We start from the raw sequence: 27,810 nt of genomic DNA, 5'->3' as shown, positions 1-27,810 counted from the left end.
ACTCAATATCGATAATGATCACGAGAAACATCACAATATCATTTAATTTAAGATTAAAGAGAGATGTTGCTTCTGATGGAAGGTTGTTGTTTTAAAGTATGCCGATGGAGGGGTGGGTTGAGTGTTTGAGTACACCAAACACTTCTGGAGTTTTAAGGGGTGAACAGAGTTGAAGCCAAATCCAATTCAATTGAAGTAACTGGTGACCACATCTTCAAACGTCTCCATACTGCTCCTGTAGTGCCATCCAAGTGTCTGTAAGCCTCAACATTCGAATTCGACCTGGAACGAGGTGACTTACACCGTGTCTTTAGGCCAAATGTCTTGTGATGGCCTCCTCTGGAGCCATGTTCGTCTGTGTGGACCACAGAGGACATTTAAGGACACTTGAATGACACCACAGGAGCGGCCTCGAGGCATTTTATGTTTTTTTACGTTTGAAGAATCGGTCTCCATTGACCTCGATTGTATAGGATTTGGCTGCAACGCTGTTTACCCCTGAAACTCCACTTCACCCTCCCCTCCATCAGCATAGTAGCCTGGATGCCAGACGAACTTAGCCCCGCCCACAACATTTTTGGTCGGGCAGTTCGGTCTGGAGTCGCTCCATTGGGAAAAAATTATGGGGCGTGTTTCAACTGACCAGGAAGTAAAATTCCTCTTCGCTCAATTGGATAGACCTACAACCAATCAGAGCAACGTAGTATGTGACGTATGCTAAGCAACGCATTGTGAGTTATTTACTAACGCCGGGTTCACACCGGACGCTTCAGCGCAGCGCCAAGCCTTAAATAACAGCTGGCTCCCATCCACTCCCATGTTAAAACTTTGTGCCAGTCACACCGGAGGCTGAAGCACCGCGAGGCAGCCTTGGCGCAGCGCGGTGCTTCAGCCTCCAGTGTGACTGGCACAAAGCCGTGCAGCGATCTACTGGATCAACGGGTGATATTATTAGCGCTGCCCGGCGGTTCAGCGTTGCTTCAGCGTCCGTTGTGAACAGCCAAGCGCCGGGGCGATAGGGATTAGCGCGGTGCTTTGGCGTCGCCTCCACGTTCTGTGTTCCTCTTTCAAAATGAATGCGCTGTCGATGTCTTCTAAAACAGACTCAATGGCAGCATCTCCACATCTCAGCTCGCCAGCGGCAGGCATGTTTGTTGAAAACGAATTCAACCCAAGGGCACTTTGATGACGTGGTTGATTACATCACCGTTGATCATCTGTCAATCATCGTATAAAGCCCGCCCTGACAATCTGATTGGCCCGGTCGGGCCATAATTTTTTCCCAATGGAGCGACCCCAGACCGAACTGCCCGACCAAAAATGTTGTGGGCGGGGCTAAGTTCGTCTGGCATCCAGGCTATCAGCATAGTGGTGAGTAGATAATGAGAGAATTTCCATTTTGGGGTGAACTATCCCTTTAAACTGTGCACTGTGCACTATGCATAAACAATACATATATATATGTTATGTTGCTATCGATGAAAACATATCGTGATAATTACTGATGCGTTGCACAGAACTATAAAAGCAGATCAACATGTCAGGGGCCTAGAATAACCTCCCCTCCCCTGCCTCCATCCCTCCGCTGTGCCTGTGCCTTTAAGAAAATGCACTTGCAGCCATTTTCTGCTCTTTGTGTGGGGTGGATTAGCAGCACTGGGTCGGTCCTGGGCGAAACTGGAGCATCAATCGGCGAAGAAGACGAGCGGCGGAAAAGGAGAAAAGCGAAAAACAGCCCGAACCCAGGATTCGTCGGACCTGCCGCCCCGGACACCGCGACACCGCCCGGCCGCCCTCGCGTCTCTGCGGACGGACATGCAATTTACAGGTACGTGCTGCATGTAACGGCGGATGGAGCCGCAGCGTTAAAGATGTGCGCTGGGTAGTGATGATGGCTGGAGACCAGAGAGAGAGGGAGAGGGAGAGAGGGAGCTGCCCGTTTGTCCTCCTTTCCATCTCCTCCCGTTCCTCTCTTGTTCTCCACCTCGCATCGTATCGCACCAAGCAGACAGACACCGAGTCTGGTCGTGCTCCGGCACCGGGCGGCGGATGGAGCGCCTCCCGGATCCCCGTTAGCTTCCAGCGGCAGTGTAGCTTAGATGGGTGGGGTGAGGAGAGGAGAGGGTCTCTGCCGTGGAGCCAGTGCACCGGGGGATGGATGGATCCCCGGCAGATGGACGGTGGTTTTTTAGCCAGGGAGGGGATGGTGGTGTTCGAGGGGACGAGTGTGATGCCGCTGCTGGTTTCACTCCCATTCAGCATTTTGTTTTACTCCGATGCAACACACGTACACACACACACACACACACACACACACACACACACACACACGTATATACACACGCTTACACACAAGAGGACTGGGCTTTCCCCCCCCTTGATGATTTATGCTGGAAAGGGTCCATAACATGCAACAAAATGACTACACGCACGCGCAGACGCACACCCACACACGAACACACAGGTTTGTGCAGCTATCCTTATTACGACTGTGCATTCACTTCCATTCATTGAGGACAGCTTAGCCAAAACCTTATCCCTAACCTATACCATGACCGATTCATGTCTAACCACAATTCGCATGTCATCCCTAACCTTAACCAGGTCCTCCGACATGCTGTTTTGCCACAAGGTTTACCTTAGTGTTAAATGCTGGAAAAGGTCCTAGGAGCCTCAGCCACTTACCCTAACGATAGGCGTCAAAATTCAACTCAAACCCTTATTAATACCAAATCTTAATCCTCAAACAGAGCATTGAAAAAGTGAGCACCGATCAAAATGTCCCCAGTTTATATGCTATTAATGGCTCTCATAAAGATACCAGTACACACATACACACGAGACAGGCCTGCTGCTGATGCACAGATGACAGGTTCACCTACTTCCGCTTCACATCAGAGTCTGATCACTTTTTTTTTCTCATGTTTTTTTTCTTTTCGCTAACGACCCATTATATCTCGGCTGTCTGTCTGCATCCTGTCACTCGGCAGCACAGACGTGAAGCTGCCCCTGCTGCAGACTCACTGGAGTTGTAAATGTGTACGCCAACCCCTCAGCAGCCAGCAGTGACGTAATTATGCTGCTGCTACTGATCCAGGCACAGACAATATTTTATAATGTATAATAATAGTATTATTCATATGATACTTCTATCAAGCAGAATCAGGGTTGATCAAAATTAGGGTTGGAAGATAAAGCTTTTCTCATTGGTCGATAACAATTATTATTATTATTATTATTATCATATATTACTATTTATTTTAACAGATTTTTGCTCCTGGGTGAATCTTGTGCTTTTAAACTCTTCTCCATGAGCAGAGAATTACAAACAATTTAAAAATGTTACAACTCTGATTTGCATCAATTATGTGTCACACAGTGCAAAAGCAATATATCAATACATACTGAAGCTTGGTCAAGTTGCTACTGATGAATAATTAGTAATGTTTGTATTGCCCAGGCCAAATCTAAATTACACATTTGCCTCTGAGGAATGTACAGTCAACATATGAAACCATCTATCATCAGACGTTCAGTTTGAATAAGTAACAAATAAAATCCCCAAAATATTGTTTAGTGGAAGAAATATAACAATAAACCTTAAAGAGTGTGGATGTGGTATGGAAGAGATTCTGGATGAAAATAGAATGTATTGGTATTGAGTTATCTTGGATTTAAATATACAGTAAGTAACTCTGCTAATTAGCAGGGAATGGAGCATCATGTATTTTCATCCTCAAATTATTGATTTGAATTATAAATGAAGCAATAATGCAAAACATTCAGTCATTACCACTTCTTCAATGTAAATAACAGTTCTCTGTTCTACACCATTCTAAATTGAATATCTTCAGAATGTGGACGTCTGATTGGACATAGCACGACATGTGAAGACCACATCTTGGGCTCTGAGAAACTGTAAAGCAAATGTTATGACAATTCAAAGGCCAAATCTGTCAAATTATATTTCTACTAGTAGTAAGTGGAATACTTAACCACAGTCAATGAAGCTGTATTTTCAGCCCCTGTCATATCAACATAATGCGGCTATTATTGTAAGATCTATCATACATCATTACAGTTATTCTTTTTGGACAACTTGATCAGGTAACAGCACTGCTGCTGCTTTAGTTTAGTTTACAGTTTTTACAGAGTAAAACGAAAGACAAAGGCCTGTAGGAGTATTAATAACCAACCAGCTGAGGAAAAGGGAAGTAGAGGAAAACAACACAGATAGATGAACATGTCTGTTATGTGTTGCATTTAGATGTATAAAGTACATTTAAATAATTGTCAAATAAGTTGTGATGTTAGGTGTTTGTTTACCCTCCTCTACTTGTCAAAGTGTAGTCATGTGATCCACGCTTATGTCATTGTTGTGGGGTCGGAAAGGTGAGCTTGACATCATGGGTGACCAATCATGAGACGACAACAGTTTTGCACTGCCGGGTGTTTGAAATGACAATCAGCCTGTCACATACCTCAGCTTGTTGGCATCCTGCACATGACGACACACCGTGGACTGCACCGATGCTGCTGGAATACACTAGTGTCAATATGTGTGTGTTTGTGTGTGCGTGTGCTAATTACCATGTGTGCATTTTAATGCTCGAGATTCCTGTTTCTTCCACGCTGAGCGGATCTCGTCTTATTGTGTGTATGAATATATATTACGAAGCTTGCCTTCGGGGCGGGGGGGATCCCATTGAGGGCTGTGACCCTGCAGTTGACACACTTTCTCTCACTGTGTGTATCTCAGTCAGGATGTTTTACACAAAGCCCCAGCAGCACATACCGGTCAAGATTTTCTCCTACAAATCATGTGTCATCTGTGTTCGCGATGCTGTTCCCCCACTCTGTCTCATTCTAGTTGGATTATTTGGAGAACTTCCTCAACAACCTTGGATTCTCACGGTTTAATGTTGTCATGAGGAGATCCGACCCCAGTGTGTGATGTGTTGAAGCTTCATTTTTTATGTCAGATTGGCCCGAGGGGGTTTCGCCGTGCAAAGCATTGATGATCTGTGTTGAGCTCGTCTAATAGTTAAACTACTGTATTGGATTTCTGAGAGGAGCTGTTGTCTCTGTCGTTCTGCCATAACACAGGCCTGCAGCTACTTTACCAAGTGTCCAGAAGGGAATGAAGGGGCCCTTTGCTTTGTAAAGAATGACACACACACACACACACACACACACACACACCAACTGCTGAACAGAGACTGGTATAGGGTGGGAAAGTTTGTTCAGCCAAACCAGGCTTCAGCCTGCGCCCGTGTTTTCCAAGCACAGATGGGAGTTTAGCAGTACTGTGCATGTTTGTGTGCCTGACAAAGCCGCTTGTAGCGAGCTGTATGTTTTGTATTCTACAAACTCAACAGTTAAAATAACCAACTGAGCCCAGAAAGAATCTGCAGAAGTGTGGATTCAGGTTGTAGCAGTCACAGCAGTTCAGAGAATACAGGAAACACATTCTTCAAGACGACAAAATCCTCCATTTTAATATTCTGTACTCAAACACACCGGAGCACACACAGGTAAAGGTTGCGCTGACATTTCAACCTAAGCTCTTGTTGGCATGCACCAGCATCCCTGAGGAGTACAAGTATATAAATATTTCAAAAAAGTAAACTCGAATGCTATTAAGCAAAAGTTATAGGTTTCTGCAAAGGACTAAAACTCTCAGTATGTCAGGGGCACTAAACGCTACAATGGAAAGTTATGCCACTTATATTGCTGCTATCATCTTTACATCCATAATTATCCCTCTTATAGTTTTATTATAACAACTAGTCTATCAGAACTGTTCCTGGACTCTCTCTCCTCTCTCTTCCCCTCCCCCCTATCTCTCTCTTTCTACTCTCCCCTCTTTTCCACCCATCTCCCTTCTCCTCCCCATTTCTCTCTGCTCACCCCAACCGGTAGAGGCTGATGGCCGTTTACATTGAGTCTTGTTCCGCCAGAGGTCTCTTCCAGTAAATGAGGAAGGTTTTTCTCGCTACGGTCGCCAAAGTGCTTGCTCATCGTGAGAACTGTTGGGGTTCTCTGTCATTTGTTAGGTGTTGCCTTGAGAATCATACCGAAATTGAATTGGCTCTTTACTGATCCATACCACATCCTTCCACCAAGTTTTGTATTAATATTTCCAGTAGTGTAGAGCATTTCTGCAAACTAGTAATAACAGAGTTTGTGTGGAGCAAACCTATAGATGTGGAGCAAACCTTTAGATGTCTAATTATATAACAAAAACAAATTGAGACTATAAAGTAAAGGATGATGAATTCGATATAAGCTATTAAAATATTGAAATAAAGAAATATGTATAAGGAACCCCAAAAAAAGAGACAGTGGAGACAGTACTAAAATAAAGTGATAAGTGATACATCTGAATAGAGAGGACAACATAGATTTAACTTATGAATCCATCTACATTCATTTACTCTGTTACCATCTTTTACGTGAAAGAGTTTGGTGTCACAGAAGTCTGATGAGTGAGTCATTCGACAACTTGTGGCTCACCTCACCAAGCTGCAGCCATCACATACTTTGTGTTCACTTAGACAGTTTGTTGTGACAGGAAACTGCACCCACCTCCTTTTTCACATAATTTATCATCACATTAGTGAGCGTGACCAGCAACATGTCAGATCGGCATCTCTCAGTATGTGTGTCGTTAACGTGTCTCTCTGCTGGCCACAGAAAGTCACTGTGGTCACTTTTGGATTGTTAGACTTTCTATGATGTCATCAGATAGAAAAGCTGAATGCTAAATTTGCCAATCGTTGTTGTGTTGACATTTAGATTTGCAGAGTGCCATTACCGTCAGTGTGTGGCCGAGTGCCTGGACAAATGATGAGCTGTATAAGGAAGAGATCTTCTGAAACCACTTTTCCCTTCCTACTACTGATTCTGATGCTTGGACTTTGCGTATCGGCCGATGTAGAGCACAGATCCGTACCAGTAACAATCCATGCAACCCATTTTAACAGCTGTATGCTAACGACCCACTTTCGAAGTGGTTATTGCTGTAGTTTTTGTTTGGCCTATTAATTGTATTGTAATTGGCAACACTAGCATTACCCTGCAAAACATCAGTCCTTTGTAAGGTACACATCAGCTTTATACCTGAACCTCCCTGTCCGAAATGTTCTGACATTTTAACGACCTCTGCTTAACCCTAACCTACTGAAAATAAATGCGCCAGGAACAATAACAAATACGGTTTTCCTATGTTTGGTTAGCGCTGCTAGGTCTAACTGTAGGTTTACCACTGAACTTAGATGTTACTGCAGCACATTTCCGCCATTTACAGACTACTACCACCCCCAATATTAGCTGGACCAGCACCGTATTTGACGGATCAATGCTGTTTACTTTATTGCCGCCGTTTTTGTCTTAGTGATAATTCTTTTAAAACAGAGGAAGTGTGTGTGTGTGTGTATACATTAAAAAAAAAGTTGCATCTGATCGGCACATTTGCATACTTGCAGATGCTCAACTTGGTATTTCTGATGCTGGTATCTGTATCTATACTAGGTTTAACAGCTTGATGCAACATTCAACCTTCTGTTGCTCTAAATCCTTTGCCTGCCTCTAACAAGGGGATAGAGAAACGGCCATGTTTGGTTTTTATCTGCCTCTTCTCTCGCCGCTGTTTGGCCCCTGGCACCCCTCAGCTCGAGTCATGCTCTCTCTGGCTGTGAAAATTAAGCTTATTATCGCTGCTGTCTGCCAGGTCAGTCGTGAAATACGCTCGTTTCTGAGAGGCACATGATATACAAGCGGGCGCATACACACTGCTGGGCTCAGGGGCTGCTTTTATATGAGGAGGGGAGGGCACGACTGGGACTGTACAGTTTCAAGAGGAGCTGGTCATTTATTCCAGACACAAATCAGGCAGAGTGGCCTTAATGATGGCCATGCGCATGAGCCATATATACACCTGTGGGCTCGTATATAGCATTTTAATCTATATAAAAGCTAAAAATTACATTTCTTATCGTTTCCAGTGGATCCCTGTGTCAGATAGCCCTTTTTTTATTTAATTTTTATGTCATTCATTGCCAGACTTCTGTCTCGCCTATCTCACATTTGTGAGATTTCCAGGTCTCTGCATTTCAAGAGTTAGACGCTTTATCTGTTCCTCCAGTCGAATAAGAAGTTAAAAAGGAAACAGCTGGGGGCCTCAGCAGGGATACAGGTGCAGGGTGAGCTCAGAGAAATGCTGCACCGCTCAGCGCATAAAGGGTTTCACAAGAGGAAGTGAGGTTGTCTAGACAATATCTGTTCCATGTCTTTGTGACTGAGAAGCATTCTCTCACTGTAGGATATATTTAATTCATTTCTCTCAGTTGGCCCCCACAGCCCTGTCAGATCAACTCAAGCATCCTTTCAACGACAATACCCATAATGTCAAAATGTGTTTACATGAATTGATTGATGACATCCTGATTATGTCCATTAGGTTTGCAGTGGTATTATTGCCACTTGAAACAACTTTTTCACCCTAATTTGCTCTGATACCTGTGATGTTCAGATGTTATTGTCAACTCGATTTATACTCATCCCATCATGCATCTGGCTTTCTGCACTGGAGCTTCTTCTGCCTCCCTATCTCACACCACTTCCTCTCTCTCTGTCAGACTGCGTTGTTGTGTGAGTGACGGCTTGTTACCATGACGACCCACGTGACCCTGGAGGATGCTCTGTCCAACGTGGACCTGCTGGAGGAGCTGCCCCTCCCGGACCAGCAGCCATGCATCGAACCCCCTCCCTCCTCCATCATGTACCAGGTACGTTCTCACAAACGCGGCCACCGCCATTCGCCATCGTCCCCATCGGTTCAGACATTTTTCAGGTCTCACCTTCACTCTCTTCTCCCCCTCTCCCGCAGGCTAATTTCGACACCAACTTCGAAGACAGGAACGCGTTCGTCACTGGCATCGCTCGTTATATAGAGCAAGCCACGGTCCACTCCAGCATGGTGAGATTTGTTGTTCCAGTTTTCCCAGAACCACAGGTCACGGCCTGTCATCATATTGGTTTATCCATGTAATTGGTATAAAACAATTTTGTTGTTGTCTGTCTTCAATCGCTGCTGTTACTCTTTCAGTGAACACAAAGGAGATGGAGGAGAGCAGTCTCACGCCCTAAAGAGAGCCTTGTATTTTTGTGAATTGATTATCATTTGGCTCCTTTGTTCAGACTTGGCTAGCCCTTTAGCACGACACACACACACACACACACAAACACACACACACACACACACACACACACACACACACACACACACACACACACACACACACTCACATAGATAAACATTCCCCTCACACACAGGATGGTGGTGTATCAGGCTGCCGATGGATCACTAAAGCTCTTTCCCCTGATGGTGAATGAATGGAGAGTGTGATTTGACTGGAAAAGAGGGGAAGTGGAGCTTTATTTAACCCTATTCAATGGGGAAGTCCCATTGAGGTGGAAGCTGGTCTATTTGAGGACTCTCCTTGTTTAAAGCGAGTCACGGAGAAATCTGTCTCAGCTACTTCTGAATGGAGGAAATCGTCCCCCTGCTCAAATATTTATCAAGCCCCATTCACCCTGGGATATGTGGCTCCTGTGCTGCTAAGTGCGGTTACAACAATTTCAGTAATTACATTCCAATATAAAAAAACAAGAGATACATTAACAAAGATTAATTTGCCACAACTTTACTTTGAGAATGAATCAAGTCTTTTTATTTGTGCAGAATGAGATGCTGGAGGAAGGACATGAGTACGCTGTGATGCTTTACACCTGGAGAAGCTGCTCCAGAGCTATTCCACAGGTAACACACACACACACACACACACACACACACACACACACACACACACACAGACAGAGCTGCATATCTTTTTGACTAATGAGCACATACACACATTCTTCTGTCCAGGGGCCACACTAGATGTGTGAGCATTATGTGACCTTCTATGTTTACAGGTTAGAATGTCTACACTGCCCATTTGAGGCCCTCTGTCAAAGTAAAAGCACTCTAATCTATGGCCTATCATTTCTGGTGACTAAATTCATTCATTGGTTTTAAATATAAATATGTGCAGGATGGGAAGATGCTTGGAGTCATATTGTAGTCTATGTTCCGTGTGAACATCAGAAACGCAGCAGATCAACCATCACGCGCTGCCCTTGCCCATTTAGTATTGATCATATTTAAAGGGCCCATATTGTGTAATATACATTTTCTGGGCTTTTACTCTCCGTAATGATTTGAAGGGGTCACTAGGGATCCTTCAGTATGAAAACAGTCACTCCTCAGACTTTTCCACTCAGTCCATTCTAAGAAATATGTTATGGAAACGTCTTGCTTCGTACTTTCTCCCCGTATGAGTGATATGGGTTCGCACTCGTCTCTCAGCCCCACCCAGTCAGTACCAGTCCAGTCTCTGAACCCACCACCACCCCCGCTCCCTAGCACCACCCCTCCAGACAGAAGGCCACACCAAGCAGATATGTTGATGAGCTAGCATCTTGTTAGTTACCACAGGCTAACCATAACAAACAACACTGAAGAAACACTGCAGCCTGGAGGCATGCAAGGAAGAGAACGTGACTGTTCCAGACCAGCGGTCACGCTTTGTTACTTCTGACGTGCCGTGTCGCTGTAACTCCGTACTGAAACATCCTGATGTAACCGACTGTAAATATGTGGCTGATCTTCTATAGCGGTATACAAACATAGCGCGACTTTCAGCAATGAGACCAGTGATGGGCCTGGTCGCGTGGCACTCAAACTGCAGTCAGCCAATCAGAGGAGGGGCTCAAGAGGCAGGTGTATACTGCCTGTTCTGTCTGCAGCTCCAGAGAGAGGCAGAAGAGAGGACATGGAAATACACATTTACATTAAATATGTATTATATCCTCTTAGGGGTGCCAGTACACCAAATTATATCGGAGAAATGTAAAATAAGGGGTCTTTAAAAGTTGTTTGTGTTTTATATTCCTAAGCATTCATAGGCACTCTACTCACCGATTGTGTGCATATATGTATATATAGGGGTGTCGGATGTTCTTCGTACTTCAGTTGGATGAATTCTTACCTTCAAAATACTACTACTACCTATTATGAATTTCGTGATTATTTATAATTGCTGTTATTTATTATTATTTATTATAAATTGCCATATGAACATGGCTAATCCTTTAATGTACGAGCCAGGGGAGAGGCCTTGGAGGTTGTGAGAATTTTTATTAGAACTAAAGCTCTCGCTGCCCGGCCTTCTTTTAACATTATTAAATTGACTTATTTATTTATTCCTTCTAAGGTGGTACTGTAACCAATCAATTTTAATTAGATATTTTTTGCATTTATATTTTTACATTCACAGCCCTGCGTGCCAGTGCCCCTAGTATCAGTCAGAGCATTCAGAGTCCTGCATTTTAACCCTAACGTAAACCTGCCTGAGACTTAATACTAACCCTTTCCCTAAACAGAATGAAAAAGATAGGAATGGCCAAAATGTCCTTAATCCATAAAGTTTATGCTTTAAATGGTCCCCACAAAGATACAAAGTTAAACTAATTTAACAGCTCATTTGAAAATTCATTGCAAAATCTCACTCTTTTGAAAGATATTTTAATCAAGTCTAGGTGGACAAATCTGCACCTGACCTAAGTATTTATCATAATATAATTTGCAGTAACTGGAAAGGGACAGTTTTTACATACATCATACATATTTTTTTTGTGACACAATATCTTTTTTGAATCATGATCATTACAGAGAAACTCAATATTGTACTGTCGTTGCAATATCACGTTGTGTGATGGCTCCCTCTTGTGTCTGCTAGGTGAAATGCAACGAGCAGCCCAACAGAGTGGAAATCTATGAGAAAACCGTGGAAGTGTTGGAACCTGAGGTGACCAAGCTCATGAAGTTCATGTACTTCCAGGTAAGACTCAGCCGCCTGATAATTTGCTAGTTTTATATTTCATAATTAACAGATCAATAGACATAGTTTTAAACTGTATTGTTTGTTGGTGAAATGGTCACTGATCTATTTCATGTATCCTGGTTTCTGTGTGTTTGCAGCGGAAAGCCATCGAGCGTTTCTGTGGTGAAGTGAAGCGTCTGTGCCACGCTGAGAGAAGGAAGGACTTTGTGTCCGAGGCTTACCTGCTCACTCTGGGCAAGTTCATCAACATGTTTGCGGTGCTGGATGAACTGAAGAACATGAAGTGTAGCGTCAAGAATGATCACTCTGCCTACAAAAGGTAGCGTGTCACACTCCAAAGAAAATCAAGTTTCTTCCTCTGAGCAGCCAGATTAACCTTTCTCTCCCCTTGTCTGCAGAGCGGCTCAGTTCCTGAGGAAGATGGCTGACCCTCAGTCCATCCAGGAGTCCCAGAATCTCTCCATGTTTTTAGCGAACCACAATAGGATCACTCAGGTTAGATGTCAGACCCTGTGCGTCATATTTACGTTGTAGGTTGATTAAAGGATGTTTCTCCTTTGAGTCTTTGTCAAAGTCGCAGAGGATCAAAAATCTTTTGATCAAGAGGTTGCTGCAAATGCACATAAATATTCTGCTCGTCTATAATACATTATAGAAGATGAGCTCCTAAGCGTCTAAATGAATAGCTCAGAAAATGATATGCTAGACAATCTGAGGGGATGAACTATATCTAAGCTGCCTTGTGACAGGTTAGGTTGCATGAAAATATTCTGCAGTATGAATAAAAGAGAAACTAGACTGGCACTCAGGAGAGCACAAGGCCCAACAGTCCCCTTAAATTCAGTAATGCCGCACCAAATTTCACACACTTATAGATATCATTCCTCTAAATATGAATAATTTTCTTTCATTTCTGATTCATGAATTTCTTCCAGGGAAATTTGTGAATATGTCTAAAAAATCACCCAATGTTAGAACAAGTGATGAATAATTTCTGGATCCACATCTTTATCTGGATACCCACAATTTTATGGATTCTCTCCTCAACCTCAACCTCTTCAACCATGTCACGCCCTTCCACCATGTTTTGTCCTTATCTGTTCTGTAGTTTCTGCTGAATCTTGCTGACGACCTAACCAACGTACAAACATAGCCTCCTCAGTGGAGGTAAAAAAGCAATTGACCTGCCCAATATTTATCCTACAGAATATATTGAATTAGATCAGAAGGATTCAACCCACACTTTAAATCTCGGGGGTCAGATTTGAAATAGTCACAGCTGTGGTTTTTCATTGACTTCACGGTTTAGGGGCTCATCTCTGTCTGTACTCTGCTTAAATCTCATCCCTATTCATGTCGTCTTCTGAACGGTTTCAGATATATACGAAACAGGCAAAACAGAGCAGTGCCATCATAAATAAGGGGGGGGGGCAGTGTAGCCAATAATCCAAGCAAGAGGATCATAGCACAAGAGGAAGAAATTCGTATGAGGAGAGAATATTCGAGTTGGGAAACTGGACCAGCACGTCCGCTTTTATCACTACGTCCACCACTAGGGCCATGTTTGTTGTCAGAAACTCTCCTACACTGCCCTCTAGTGGATGTATTACAGCCACATCGACGTAAAGGAAGCATTGGAAGTATGTGGGCAGGGAAAATGTCATAATTTGAAACAAATGTCTCTCCATGTGTGATGCTCAAAACCCTCGAAGAACCCCCGGTTTCTAATGATATACAGCTCCATTGATGACCATTTACAATTGGCTTGATTTGTTATGTGTTCACACAGTGATGTCAATATTCATACTTACTGTATAAGCAGGAGTTAACAGACCCTTTCTGGCATAATTTAACAAATGAACGGTTGTTAAATCGTCCGTGACCTCTTCTGTCTCCGTCTCTGTGCAGTGCCTGCACCAACAGCTGGAGGTCATTCCTGGCTACGAGGAACTTTTGGCCGACATTGTCAACATCTGTGTGGACTACTACGAGAACAAAATGTATCTGACTCCAAGCGAGAAACACATGCTGCTCAAGGTAAAGACATTTAATTCACATTCAACATGCTGCCAGCGGATAACTGTCAAATTGTGGGATCTCTCGCTGGCTCGATGTCATTGTAAAAACAAATATCTCTGTGTGTCAGGTGATGGGCTTTGGTCTGTACCTGATGGATGGAAACGTGAGTAACATCTACAAACTAGACGCCAAGAAGAGGATCAACCTGAGCAAGATTGACAAGTTCTTCAAAGTAAGGCTAATCTCTTTTATCCGGGAATATATCTGTGGCTATGATCGGTTGGTGGGACAAACATTGCCTTTTGTATTTTAGCTTCAAGTGGTTCCGCTGTTCGGGGACATGCAGATAGAGCTGTCACGTTACATTGAGACGAGTGCCCACTATGAAGAAAACAAGTCCAAGTAAGAAATATCTACTCGTATACCCAATTCAAATCCGTAATCCTTGACCACTGTGCCATCTGCTCCTGCCCCCCCACCATTAACCCTCTATTTCCTCCACCCTGTGCCCAGGTGGACGTGCACCCAGAGCAGCATCTCGCCGCAGTACAACCTGTGCGAGCAGATGGTACAGATCAGGGAGGACCACATCCGTTTCATCTCGGAGCTGGCGCGCTACAGCAACAGCGAAGTGGTGACGGGCTCGGGCCTGGACAGCCAGAAGTCGGACGAGGAGTACAGGGAGCTGTTCGACCTGGCTCTGAGGGGCCTGCAGCTGCTGTCCAAGTGGAGCACGCACGTCATGGAAGTTGTGAGTGAAGCAAGGGATTGATTTGGTTCGTGCATGGGAGGAGGGAAATGCTTATAGTGTGGCTGTAGGTACGAAAGGTGTGTTGTTTCGCCATTGATTGCCTCAGAGTTGGTCTATTTATAGCCCTCTCTTGTTGCTTTCAGTACTCGTGGAAGCTGGTCCATCCCACGGATAAATTCTGTAACAAGGACTGTCCTGGCACAGCGGAGGAGTACGAACGTGCCACGCGTTACAATTACACCAGTGAAGAGAAGTTCGCCCTGGTGGAAGTCATCGCCATGATCAAAGGGCTGCAGGTAAAACACATGGTGACCCAGACAGGTGTCGAAGTGCGTCTGACGAAAATACGAGGAGATCTGTATGTGGTGTTCTCGACAGCTGGTTATAGAACTTTGTGCGATAGACCATAAATAAAGTTGGATGATGCTTCTCTCCCACTGTGCGAAAATGAAGCCAAGATATCCTGGATACGGTTGCTGCCGTCTTGAGCTGGCTACACCTTTCGGAGCCGGAGTCTGCACGTAGTGATCGTGGGGTATCAAGGTCCTGCCGATACATGCAGTTAACCAATCAGGAGTCAGTCTCACCTGTCAGTCATGATGCTTCACACTTTTGTAGTATGATATAGCATGTCCCATTCACTAACATAGAGGAGATGGGGTTTATGACCTCTACTGTACGAGCCACCGATATGTTTTCGCTTCATTTTTGTCCTCCATCTTCATTTGCAGTCTATGGTCTGTGCATACTGTACATGCAGATATAAAACTAGTCATCAAGAAGCTTGGATGTTATATATTTTTAAACTTTATTGGATTATGACAATTTTTGAGAAATCTGTTTACTTGCTGAGGGTTTGATGAGAAGATTGATGCAACTCTGATGGGTTCGCTAAGGCCAAAGCTACAGCCAGCAGCTGACGAGCTGAGCAGAGACCAGGAAGAGGGGAATGGGTTAGCCTGACTCTCTGTAGAGTTTTTTTAAAGGTGTTGTTAGATTAAATTTAATTGTTACTTTAATGCAGAACCAGGCTAGTTGTTTCCCTGCCTCACCAGCCTTTATGCCAAGCTCGACTGTCTTCAGGCTGTAGCCTTTTATTTCCAGCCCCACGGTGCTAAAATGTGTTTTTTTAAATATTTGTTTCTACCTTGTAATCTTAATTTATTATGTGTATATACAAGCGGGATTCTGGAAGCCAATCATAGTCCAGTATCCAACTTGCACATTTGTGTTGTGAAACTTGAAACCACCAATGCACATGAGAGTGGACTTTTCAGAGACGTGGGAGACGTTTTAGAGTCAGACAAGTTACTTGGAGCAGATTTTCTTATGGTCTTCAGCTATGTCTGGAGGGATATTTGAATGGATACAATAATGTATCTGAGAATGATATACATTTTATAAGTAAGTATATTTTAGCTTATTTCGAAGACAATGACGTTCTGTGTAATGAACTGTGTAGGTTCTGATGGGCAGAATGGAGTCGGTGTTTAACCAGGCCATCAGGAATACCATCTACGCAGCGCTGCAGGACTTTGCTCAGATGACCCTAAGAGAGCCTCTACGCCAGGCTGTTCGCAAGAAGAAGAACGTCCTCATAAGGTAATCATCAAGATGATAAATGCACATTAAAGTTAATCTCATGGCTCTTTTGCACTTTTATAATCCTGCTTTGTTTGCAGTGTTCTCCAGGCCATCCGAAAGACCGTCTGTGACTGGGATGGGGCAAGGGAGCCTCCGAACGACCCCTGTCTGAGGGGAGAGAAGGATCCTAAAGGGGGATTTGACATCAAAGTGCCCCGCAGGGCTGTGGGACCCTCCAGCACACAGGTAGGTTCACAGACGTGTGGTCAGCACAAGGTTTTGAGAAACAGGGCCCATTCAGTAACAAAACAATAATCACGAGTAACACAATGCAAAATAGAAGTCCTTCATTTAAAAATACAGATTGAGGCACGATTTACAAAAAAAAAAGTAATTTTACAAAAAACTGATTTGTTTATTTTTCTGGTCTGATGCAACGACATTTTTTGTTACAACAACTTTATAATTTGTGTAACTAAAAGATAATTGGTAACTTTGCATTAGGATTTGCACAGCTCCAGTCAGCCAGTCACATATTGCCTTCTGCTTCAACACACATTCATAAGATATATATTACTTTATCATAAAATGGGTATTGACACACAGTGCTAAAAGAGACTGAGTTATAATGTGTGGTTTAACGTTCTCATTTACACTGCCCTTATGAATGAAACAGATCTGTCTGTTTCAAACAATGTGTATCACTGCACACATACTTCCATTTGTCCTCGATGTTGGCATGGTTGTTAAGCAATACGTCCACTAGAGGGCAGCAAAGAGTCGAGTTTCTGACTAAATCATCACGTCGATGCTGGAGGGGGACGTCAGAATGTAAGAACGATGCAAAAGCAGCGGGTTGTCCCTTTGCAGTAATAAAGCAACATTATATAGATCCTTTTAGTGACTCACCATCTTTTAAAGTATTTCCTCAAAAAATTCTCCCATTGTTGAAATTTCTTCTTCGTGTCTATACTTCCCACCCACTATTTCCTATGCTACTGCTCCATTTAGTTTTGTTTTGTCCGTATCCGTAAGCTTTCTGAAGACGTGCACATGTACAGATGAAATGAAAGCAGAGCACAGGCAGAAGGCTCCATCTGTTTTTCATGTACTTATCTAGCAAATGTGCCATTAGTTGGATTTTATATATACCAGGATAAGTTTGGAGGATTAAGAAACACGAGAATAAATCCAACTGCAACACGGTTTTTGTGACAGACAAATCGTTTTTCTCGTTTTCATCTTTTCACCTTTTGTCCTCCCTCTGCAGCTGTACATGGTGCGCACCATGCTGGAGTCACTGATTGCAGATAAGAGTGGCTCGAAGAAGACTCTCCGCAGCAGTCTGGATGGCCCCATAGTGGTGGCCATAGAGGACTTCCACAAACATTCCTTCTTCTTCACACACCTGCTCAACTTCAGCGGTGAGCATGTTGAACAGTCCAGCGTGTTGTCATATGAAGGTAAAATCCTTGTAGAGATTTCACTTTATTCCTTTCTCTCTTGTCTGCTCCGTCTCTGCTGTCCAGAGGCCCTGCAGCAGTGCTGTGATCTGTCCCAGCTGTGGTTCAGAGAGTTCTTCCTGGAGCTGACCATGGGCCGCAGAATCCAGTTCCCCATCGAGATGTCCATGCCCTGGATCCTAACCGACCACATCCTGGAGACCAAGGAGCCTTCCATGATGGAGTAAGACAAACACCTCACAATCCCTGTGAAGCTGAATGTGTTTGTACTATTAGTGAACAAACCATAATGTAACTGCTACTCTTCCTCCGCCAGGTATGTGCTGTATCCTCTAGACTTGTATAATGACAGCGGATACTACGCTCTCACCAAGTTCAAAAAGCAGTTCCTTTATGATGAAATTGAAGCTGAGGTAAGGCCACTTGTTTTTTCAAGTAAAATGCATCGATCTTTGTCTCTCTGGTGCTCTTGAAAAATAATACCCTCACAATGTGCTTCTTGTTTTCAGGTGAACCTCTGCTTTGACCAGTTTGTCTACAAGTTAGCGGATCAGATATTTGCCTACTACAAAGCAATGGCTGGGAGGTAGGAAGCGTCTTTATGACATTTTCAGACATTACACATATTCAGATGAGGGCTGGGGCCTCGGTAGAACATGCAGGACATGACGTACAAAGTGGGAAATCACCAGTTTACACCAGTTTTGACGCTCTTTCCACAGTGTCCTTCTCGACAAGCGCTTCAGAGCAGAGTGTAAAAACTATGGAGTGATCATCCCTTACCCTCCATCAAACCGCTACGAGACCCTGCTCAAACAGAGACACGTACAGGTAATGGAATAATGATAAGTTATTAATCTGTTGCTCATTTAGGAGTTATTTGGTCTCATCTACTCCTTAAATGTAAGGATACAGACAGGCAGCCATTGTTTTGGCCTTTATTTACAGTATGTTTATGAATATTTATTTGTAGAATATTTATAAGATTCTCTATGTTCCTTTGGAATCTTCAGCTGCTCGGTCGCTCCATCGACCTGAACCGCCTGATCACCCAGAGGATCTCTGCAGCGATGTACAAGTCTCTGGACCATGCAATCAGCCGCTTTGAGAGTGAGGACCTCACTTCCATAGTGGTAAGATCAGACCCCGATGATACACACCGTTAAATCTGGGCTTCATTCTTTTGAAGCCCGACGAAAACCAACTTTGTGCTCAAATCAAACCTCTTCACAATTCCTCTGTGTGTCTTCGGTGCAGGAGCTGGAGTGGCTGCTGGAGATCAACAGACTAACCCACCGGCTCCTGTGCAAGCACATGACCCTGGACAGTTTTGACGCCATGTTCCGCGAGGCCAACCACAATGTCTCGGCTCCCTACGGACGAATCACGCTGCACGTCTTCTGGGAGCTGAACTTCGATTTCCTCCCCAACTACTGCTACAATGGATCCACGAACCGGTTCGTTAAGTTTGATGTGCTCTGTTTGGGAAGAGACTGCGCCTGTTTCCTCTCTCATTTCCTCCCTCTCTTTTCAGCTTTGTACGTACAGCCATCCCCTTCACCCAGGAGCCACAGAGAGACAAGCCAGCGAATGTGCAGCCTTACTACCTGTATGGGTCCAAGGTATGGTGTCACTGATGATTTATATTTCATACATTACATTTACTCATTCGGCTGACACTTTAATCCAAAGAGACTCCCAACTGAGGGACAGTGCTAACGAGAGTAGGAGACCGTGAATAAAGTACTAAGTAATAAATCTGTTCCGTGAAACAAAGTTAAATCCGATTTCTTTTTTTTTTTATACAGCTCATTAAAAACCACAGGAGTTGAGCCAAAGTGATTTACAATAATGGCATAGGAAAAGAAATATGAGTATGGATGTGAAATAGAAGTGGTATTGATCAGTAGGGTGCAGCCAATGGAGGTCAAGGAGCAGCGGAGTGACCTTTGCCCTTTGTCGTAGACTTGCCTCCCTTCTGCTTCTGATTAACACCGTCTCTCTGTTTCCTCCTCTCTCCTCAGCCTCTCAACATTGCCTACTCCCACATATACAGCTCCTACAGAAACTTTGTCGGCCCGCCTCACTTCAAGACCATCTGCCGTCTCCTTGGCTACCAGGGCATCGCTGTAGTGATGGAGGAGCTCCTTAAGATTGTCAAGAGCCTGGTATTTATCTCCATATTCCTAGAAAACATGTTTCCATCCCTCCCAGTGGGCAGGACTCTCATTTCCCCCCCCTTTATCTTGCCCTTGCCTCCTTTCTTCCTTTTCACGTCACAGTTACAGGGCACCATCCTGCAGTACGTCAAAACACTGATAGAGGTCATGCCCAAGATCTGCCGCCTTCCACGCCATGAGTACGGCTCCCCAGGTGAGCTCATCGTCAATACTGTTTCAGGAAATAGTACACGTTGAGTTACATCTGCAGTATTGACAACACCAGTCTACATCCGTTTAAGCTGTAAATTGTAATTAAGTTCTAATAATTGCATAGAGAAGGAGGGGAAATACTGAAAATGGTTCATTTACCTCTGATGTTTGCAGAGAGGATTTGCTGCAGCTGTGATGTTATTGCATCAGTAAACATTCAGTTCATATTCACATTTACAATTAAGTTTGTGTTGAAGTTAGTAATGTCTTCATTACTAATAATCATTTTATGAAATAGTTTTGTTAACATAGCAATACACATTCCATCTTGGCCCCAACTTCACAAATGGACACAAATGTTGATATTTACCTTGATGCACGTGTAATTAACCAAGGATGGTTAAAAGCTTCCTGTAATCATCAACTTTTCTGAAGAAGACGGTCAAATTTATAGCTTGAAGGTCTCACTCAAACTGCAGCAACTCAATCTTACACACGACAAAAGCAACATTTCTCTCCATGATTGAGATCTACTTGATTTATCCTTCTGAAAAGCTCTGGATAATTTTCTTCTTTCAAAATATTTAATTGACAGCATAGTAAACGTGAAATTGAGGGGAGAGAGAATGGAAGAAGATGTACAGCAAAGGGTCGAAACCAGACCAAAGGATGACTCAAGCCTCTGAATGTGTAGCTCACCTGGTGGCGCAGTCCATGTCTTATTTTTAACAACTTCTTTCATCAAAGAATATTTCAGAGTAAGGGAGCAGGGTGTAGCAGTTGATTTTTAACTATGTCAGTGACATGACTTTAGCCTCCTCTCTGAAAAAAACAACTTTTTTTTCTGTGCAGTTTCTCATCACATGTTGAGCTTAATATATCTAACATGTATCTGAATGCTAAGATTGACATACTGGAAAATACCCAGAGAGGAAAAAAACTGGTAACTGACACAAAGACCTCCACTGGGGGCAATGCGGAGACAGTTTTTGACAACAACAAACATAATGATGGAGTTCTTTATAGTGTCCATCTTGAGACAAAAGCAGCAGTGACATCACATTGATTTGTTTCTTACGGACTGGCAAAGTTTCTCCTCATTATGATCCGACATTGTTGAAATATTGTCTTCAGGTCCTCGCCTGAACTGCTGGCTAGTCTACACATAGGCCTGTTAACATTGAGCATAAGTGGGCCATATTTGGGTTTGCAGGGTTATGAAACCAGCTGATTCCTCCTTCTTTGCTCACTTCAGTTCAGTCGAGGCTCAGCTGTTGCACACAATTGGAAAAATATTCAATTGTAATTTGCAGCATCAGAAAACTCTTCCAACACACAACATACTCCATCAATCAGCCAGTATTGTAAAAACAGTGAGGAGGAGTGTAAATGAGCCAGCTGGGGACACACTGAGGGAAAAATCTTCTCTGCAGCAACGGAAATTAAATCCGGGATAAATGTATTATATATAACAGTTCAAAGTAAAGCCAAACAAATGCTGTAATTCTATGAAGAATGTATTTGCCAATTTGTGGTAAAGGAAACTAAATGTTTTCATATTTAATATTCGACCCACAACAGATGCCTCAGTCCTCCACGTACTTCTGTGTCATCTTTGTTGATCACCTGACCTTCAACTGTGCATTTTGGCTGGAACAGTGTGTGCAGATTAGAGGCCTGTCAGATGGTATATCCCTATGACGAGGGTTTAGTAATCTGTAGATCACGGATGTGCTGTACCTGGCTTACATCCTCTGATCTTGCCGTCAGCAGTTAACACCCAGGTGTGACCAAACGTGGGTCAGAGCAGCCGGGCAGGCCCGCTGACACCTGATTCATGAATAGATAATCAATGTCGTAAAGAGGGACTGTGTCTTGGGTTTGAATAATAGATGTTATGTGTTCCTTAATTGAAAACATGGATTTATCAGAGTTTCATTGCTCTATGTTTTCCATTTCTGTCACCCCAGGAATCCTGGAGTTCTTTCACCATCAGCTGAAGGACATCATTGAGTATGCCGAGCTGAAGACAGACGTCTTCCAGAGTTTAAGGGAAGTCGGGAACGCCATCCTCTTCTGTCTGCTCATCGAACAAGCTCTGGTAAGATCTTCTACTCTGCAAGCTAAATTGCACATTTTACAGTTATGTCACTGCTATACTCCTGTTTGCTTCTTTTTCTCCTTTCCCTTTTCCTCCTCCTTCTCTTTCCCATTTTCCTTTTTCTTCTCCTTTTCCTCCTTATTTGTCCCGTTCTCCTTCCCGTTCTCCCTTTCATTGTCCTTCCCATATTTATTTTCTTTTCCCTTTCCTTCTCATTCTCCCTCCCCTTTTCCTTCACCTCTTTCCCCATCTTCTTCTTCTTTCCCTTCTCCTTGTTGTCCTTCTCTCCCCTTCTCTCTTTGTTGTGTTTATTTCTGTTCTTTTCCTCACAGGAATTGTCTCCCCTTACTTTCTTGACCTTTCCACTTTCTTTTCCCTCTGTTGTCCCTGAGCTTGATCTCTGAGAGGGGCGCTCTTGTGTAGCTGTATTGATTGCCATGTTGTTATGTGGGAAAGCCGTAACCAGGGCGCCTGAAGGTTTCTGGTTAAGTTATAGCATCGATTCACATCCTCAATCAAAACCGAAACTGTCAGGTGCCTGGTCCGAGTGCCCCAAGTGTGTTGGATCATTTGATGTTTTTTCTGAAATACAACTCTATTTTTCATTTCACGCTGGCAACTACCTCAGGTGGTAAGGACTTAGGTCTTGTCGTTAGTATCACAATGACGCCGAGACCGAATTTATCTTCCTCTCTTTTATTTCCTCTTGGTTTGGGCTGCTGTGGATATTTTTGTTTTTTCCTTTCTTTTTTCACCGTGTTAGTTTGGCACACACAGTCTCACCTCCAATCAGCCATGGAAGCAAAAGGATAAGAATTGCGGTGAATTTAAAATGTATGTCTAAATAAGGCAACTCAAGTAAATACATGAAAACCGATAGTAGTGAAATAGTCTCATGCATTTAAAAAATTTGGCAGCTGCAAAAAATAATCTTTCTGTCCTTGTCTTCCATGGAAGAGGTGATAAAACATTTCTGGTTGGTTGTTGGTTCAGTCTTGTGCTTAACTCCTGCCTCCATTTCTCTCCTCTGATTCGGGGAGCTTGTAAATGCCTGTCAACACAACACTACCTCACTCTGTCTGCCATTTTTGTCTGACTGCACTGACCTATGAATGTAGTGAGTGTGTGTGTGTGTGCGTGCGTGTGTGTGTGTATGTGTTACTTTAATCATTGCATGGCTCTCTTTCCTCACGCATGTTATGTTGTCTTATCTAACAATCGCCATGACTACCATCACTGACAAGCAACCTCATGTATGCCAAAATACATTCTGACAATTTACTAACCAATAACGTTTGTTACATTATCTACCATTAACCAGCGAGATTAAAATGTTATATGATGGACGAGTGTAGATGATCTATGAAAAAATATCAATTCAAGGGGTTAATTAAAAAAGAACATGAGGATTTTACTCATCATCACACACCTGCTGTCTCTCTCTCTCTCTCTCTCTCTCTCTCTCTCTCTCTCTCTCTCTCTCTCTCTCTCTCTCTCTCTCTCTCTCTCTCTATACACAACCGTCCGTCACAGTCAAGAGAAATCTATTCGGTCCAGTGGACATTGTTATCGGGACTTGAAGAGAAATTCAGAAAAATTGGATAAAAATTGTTTCTGAAACAAACTCTACCTTCAATCAATAGTATTAATTGGTCACCATTCTGATTGTCGAATAATGATTAAGTGCTTAATGAAAACCTCCCTACTGACACTTCATCATAACACAATTTAATGGGATTTTGATGTGTGACAAATTTTAATCCAGCTAATGTTTGCATCCTGGCATGATTAACACAGTCACTCATTTATCTCCTTCTCTTTTCTCTACTCCTTCACTCATGGCAGTTTTCTCAACGCTTTGGTCATTTAAGAGTAGTGTTGCATGTGATTCACCCACCACTAACCTCTAACTCTAGACTGAAGTTCAACCATCATCACCTCATGGCTTCCTGCATGCTCAGTAAGGGTGTCAATAGGGGGGTGAGGTTCTTGATGAAAATGCTCTGTTTTTTTGTGTTGTGCTTGAATCTCAGTCCCAGGAGGAAGTGTGTGATCTGCTCCATGCTGCCCCCTTCCAGAATATTCTGCCTCGAGTTTACATCAAAGGTATAGGAAAGAGGAATATTTTAAAAGACTTAATCAGATGTCTCACATCCTGTTCATTTTTGTACAATAAATACATGCTGTTACTTGTGTTGGTGTGGTACACAGAGGGAGAACGTCTGGAGGTGAGGATGAAGCGGCTGGAAGCCAAGTACGCCCCTCTCCACCTTGTGCCTCTAATTGAGAGGTTGGGAACCCCACAAGTGAGTTTAACACCATACTGACTTCAGAAGGTCTGACAAAGAGGAAAAAAACATTAAATTAGGTAATTTATTATTATTGTTGTTTTATGTTATTGTGGCTGTTCATTTTTTCCACCAGCAAATTGCCATTGCCCGTGAGGGAGACCTGCTGACCAAAGAACGCCTGTGCTGTGGCCTTTCCATGTTCGAGGTCATCCTGACGCGCATCCGCAGCTTCCTGCAGGATGCCGTGTGGCGCGGGCCCCCACCCACCAACGGCGTGATGCACGTGGATGAGTGTATGGAGTTCCACCGCCTGTGGAGCGCCATGCAGTTCGTCTACTGCATCCCTGTGGGCACGCACGAGTTCACAGCAGAGTGAGTAACGCTCAGCTGGTCTATGTGCAGTTAAATCATCCAACACACGTGGAGAAACGTGATCATGTAGAACAACGTATGATGATGCAAGTTGTAAGAATAGTAATTGAGGCTTAGTTTCCCAATATTATATCATCATGTATATTGAGATTATGTGGTAAAGGTTTAGGTAAACAGCTTTTTTCAGTAAACCTCCATATACTTGTACCTGCTTCTGGTCTTTCTCACATGACATCAAACTTTGGTTTATGACAGGAACCTTTTATACATTTCTTCCTTCTTTCTCTGGTACCATAGCAACTCTTAAAAAACCTCATATGGTATACCTGGTTTAGAAAGAGACCCTCGTCAGAATTAAAGAGAAGAATGCTTACTTCCATTAAAGCTATAACCGTTGCCATGTTACAGAAAGTAAAAAGAAAGATCTGCTCTAGAATATAATGGGGTCTTAATATTTCATGTAGATTTTGAGTAATCTTGTCTGAAAGACAGACACACTAGCAAACAGCAATGAAAACATATGCTCTTGGGCGGAGGTTATTATGGGAATATGTAAGGCATTTAATATTTAATTTAGCAGAAATGTCTTAAACTTGTGCCTCACAGTAATGGAAAGATAAGTGCTGTGTTTTATGTGCTTTGCTTTGCAGGCAGTGCTTTGGTGATGGGCTGAACTGGGCCGGCTGTGCCATCATTGTGCTGTTGGGACAGCAGCGTCGCTTTGACCTCTTTGATTTCTGCTACCACCTCCTCAAGGTCCAAAGACAGGACGGCAAGGACGAGATCATCAAAAACGTGGTGGGTGTATCACAGTGTCTGCATTGAATCACACAGTATTAACTTCTTTTTCATGCAGCTCTATGATTTAAATACACCCGTTGTTGCATTTCCCACTTGACAGCCCCTGAAGAAGATGGCGGACCGCATCAGGAAGTACCAGATCCTCAACAATGAGATTTTCGCCATCCTCAACAAGTACATGAAGGCGGTGGAGACAGACAGTTCCACTGTGGAGCATGTCCGCTGCTTCCAGCCTCCTATACACCAATCCCTGGCTACCACCTGTTGAAAAAGACCCTTCCTCACATAGTACACACACACACAAACACACACACACTTCCCATAGCTGTGATACTTGTTTCTGCCTCTTGCTGGTTTTGCAGAGGTCTAGGTTACTGGGATGGCTCCCCATGGGCGTAGAGAATCCAAAGACCAATCCTCTCAAATGTTCCTGTGTCTACACGATGACGGTCTTTGGATTCGTTAGACCCTCAGGAGTGGTCCCAGACCAGAGGTGGAAGTGTATATTCACACCTTTTTTCTTTTTCTTTTTCGATCTGTGTGGCTCTCACTCAGACTCATGCATGCCTTCTCTTATTCCCTCTGCTGCACACCTGTGGATTGGACCACTGTCACAAATGATAACCAGAGTTTGTCTTTCCTTACAATCTGAAGTCCTCCTTGGCTCCACATGTTCGAAATAACAGTCATTCTGGGTCAAAAAAACCTTCCGATTTCGCTCTCAAGAGCTGAGACAAAATGAAATCTAACATTGTTTAAATATAATACTAAATAATAAAACAGATAACTAATTTTCTAAGTTATATAAAGTTATTTTAAGTGCAACATGGTGCTCTTACTCTACTAACATTGCTTGCACAGGATCTAGTACACCTGTGCTATCATTATATGTTCCCATCTATATGACCCCCACTCATTTGTATAGTAACTTGATCTGCCAGGTTCATGATACATAGTGTTTATCATGATGCGTTTGAGTACTTCTTCTACACCTACACTTTTTTTATTTGCTTTTTACTCATCTCACCATTAAGTCTGTTTTTGTTCGCTTCTCTCCCTCACATTTTAAGTTAGTACCCGTTCCACTGTAAATTTCAGTGTTGAGCAAAGTGAAGTGTTGAAGTGTCGTGATTGTCCTTGTTTTTAATTATATATATTTTTTACTTTACAAATCCTCAATATACTTGCCTCTCTACTACTGACTGGAAACCTCATCCTGTGTTTATTTTATTTTATTTTGTTTTTCTCTCTTTTTGTCTGTTGGAAAGATTTTTATATTCTGTACATGAATACAGTGATATTATTTACAATTTGGGAAAAGGTCATCTGGGTTAAATGTGTTTGCTTTTTCATAGAGTTGAAGAAAAAAAACCTAAAGAAACAAGACTAGAAAATACCTCTAGTTTGTATAAAGACAGTGCTGTTCTAGATTAACCTGTTTTTAGTGTGAATGGATGACGTTGGTCTATGAAACATAAACTGCACATTAAGGAACAAAAAAAAAATCATAACTAAAATGTCAGTTACAATTAAAGGGCAGTTTCCTACATATAGTCAGTATTTACTATTGATGGATTTTTGCTTTAGATTTAGCAATGTTATTAAAATATGCAAAAATTTCCCTATTTTCTTTTTTCATATGAAGGAAACCCCGAATTATGAATAAGTAACCTTCCCCCAGAACAACCCTGTGATCTTTTCCTGCTCCGTTTTGAATGAAGGATGTTTCTTTTGTATTTCCGGTGTCTTTTTATCATATTTATTCAATTACAAGTTGTTTTTCATTTAAGGTTAATCTAGTAATAACAAAGGTACCAATGTATCATCAAAAACCTTAGCATGGCAAGTGTAATTTATTGTCATCAATGGCTCCATTTGTGACATGAGGCTTTGTTTATGATATTGTTGTACAAGTGACCATGTTTTCAAGTACAAAAAAAATTACAGAGAAATAAGTATAACATGTACAACAATGGTCCTGCAAAGGATTTGAAATGATGTTGTATTTCCAATAAATAAAAAAAATGTTTAACTGGAAAAAATGAAGTTGTATTTACGGTATTGGTTTTCAGTGGGTCAACCTTTAAGTGCAGTATTAAAGTTGTCAA

The 27,810-nt window shown here is 42.8% G+C and overlaps 1 protein-coding gene across 2 annotated transcripts; it reads left to right on the top strand.

The window, feature by feature from the left end:
* Positions 1-1,660: 1,660 nt before the first annotated feature.
* Positions 1,661-27,744, top strand: cyfip2 (cytoplasmic FMR1 interacting protein 2). Of its 2 annotated transcripts, XM_053429006.1 has the most exons (30): positions 1,663-1,828; positions 8,640-8,789; positions 8,891-8,980; positions 9,746-9,823; positions 11,844-11,945; positions 12,086-12,267; positions 12,347-12,443; positions 13,857-13,985; positions 14,095-14,199; positions 14,281-14,369; positions 14,481-14,718; positions 14,862-15,014; positions 16,181-16,320; positions 16,401-16,548; positions 17,573-17,726; positions 17,832-17,988; positions 18,082-18,178; positions 18,275-18,351; positions 18,488-18,596; positions 18,779-18,898; positions 19,023-19,222; positions 19,300-19,387; positions 19,790-19,933; positions 20,048-20,138; positions 22,108-22,238; positions 24,272-24,344; positions 24,450-24,544; positions 24,663-24,901; positions 25,552-25,699; positions 25,803-27,744. In XM_053429006.1, exons 2-30 carry the CDS (start codon positions 8,673-8,675, stop codon positions 25,968-25,970), a joined length of 3,759 nt encoding a protein of 1,252 aa, XP_053284981.1. In that variant the 5' UTR covers positions 1,663-1,828; positions 8,640-8,672; the 3' UTR covers positions 25,971-27,744. The 2 variants fall into 2 exon arrangements, with proteins under 2 accessions (XP_053284982.1, XP_053284981.1); XM_053429007.1 differs by lacking the exon at positions 25,803-27,744 and having other exon boundaries at positions 1,661-1,828; positions 22,108-22,240; positions 24,271-24,344; positions 24,663-25,684.
* The last annotated feature ends 66 nt before the right edge of the window (positions 27,745-27,810 follow it).

Source organism: Pleuronectes platessa, chromosome 8, assembly GCF_947347685.1.
Source record: "Pleuronectes platessa chromosome 8, fPlePla1.1, whole genome shotgun sequence".
In the NCBI taxonomy this organism is placed as follows: Eukaryota; Metazoa; Chordata; class Actinopteri; order Pleuronectiformes; family Pleuronectidae; genus Pleuronectes; species Pleuronectes platessa.
This window is presented reverse-complemented; position numbering and strand designations above follow the sequence as displayed.

Coding starts and splice junctions, on each gene's coding strand:
- cyfip2 (XM_053429006.1), top strand. CDS start 8,673: ATGACGACCCACGTGACCCTGGAGGATGCTCTGTCCAACGTGGACCTG. Junction 24,345..24,449: donor GCCTCGAGTTTACATCAAAG/GTATAGGAAAGA, acceptor TGTGGTACACAG/AGGGAGAACGTCTGGAGGTG. Junction 25,700..25,802: donor ACGAGATCATCAAAAACGTG/GTGGGTGTATCA, acceptor CCCACTTGACAG/CCCCTGAAGAAGATGGCGGA.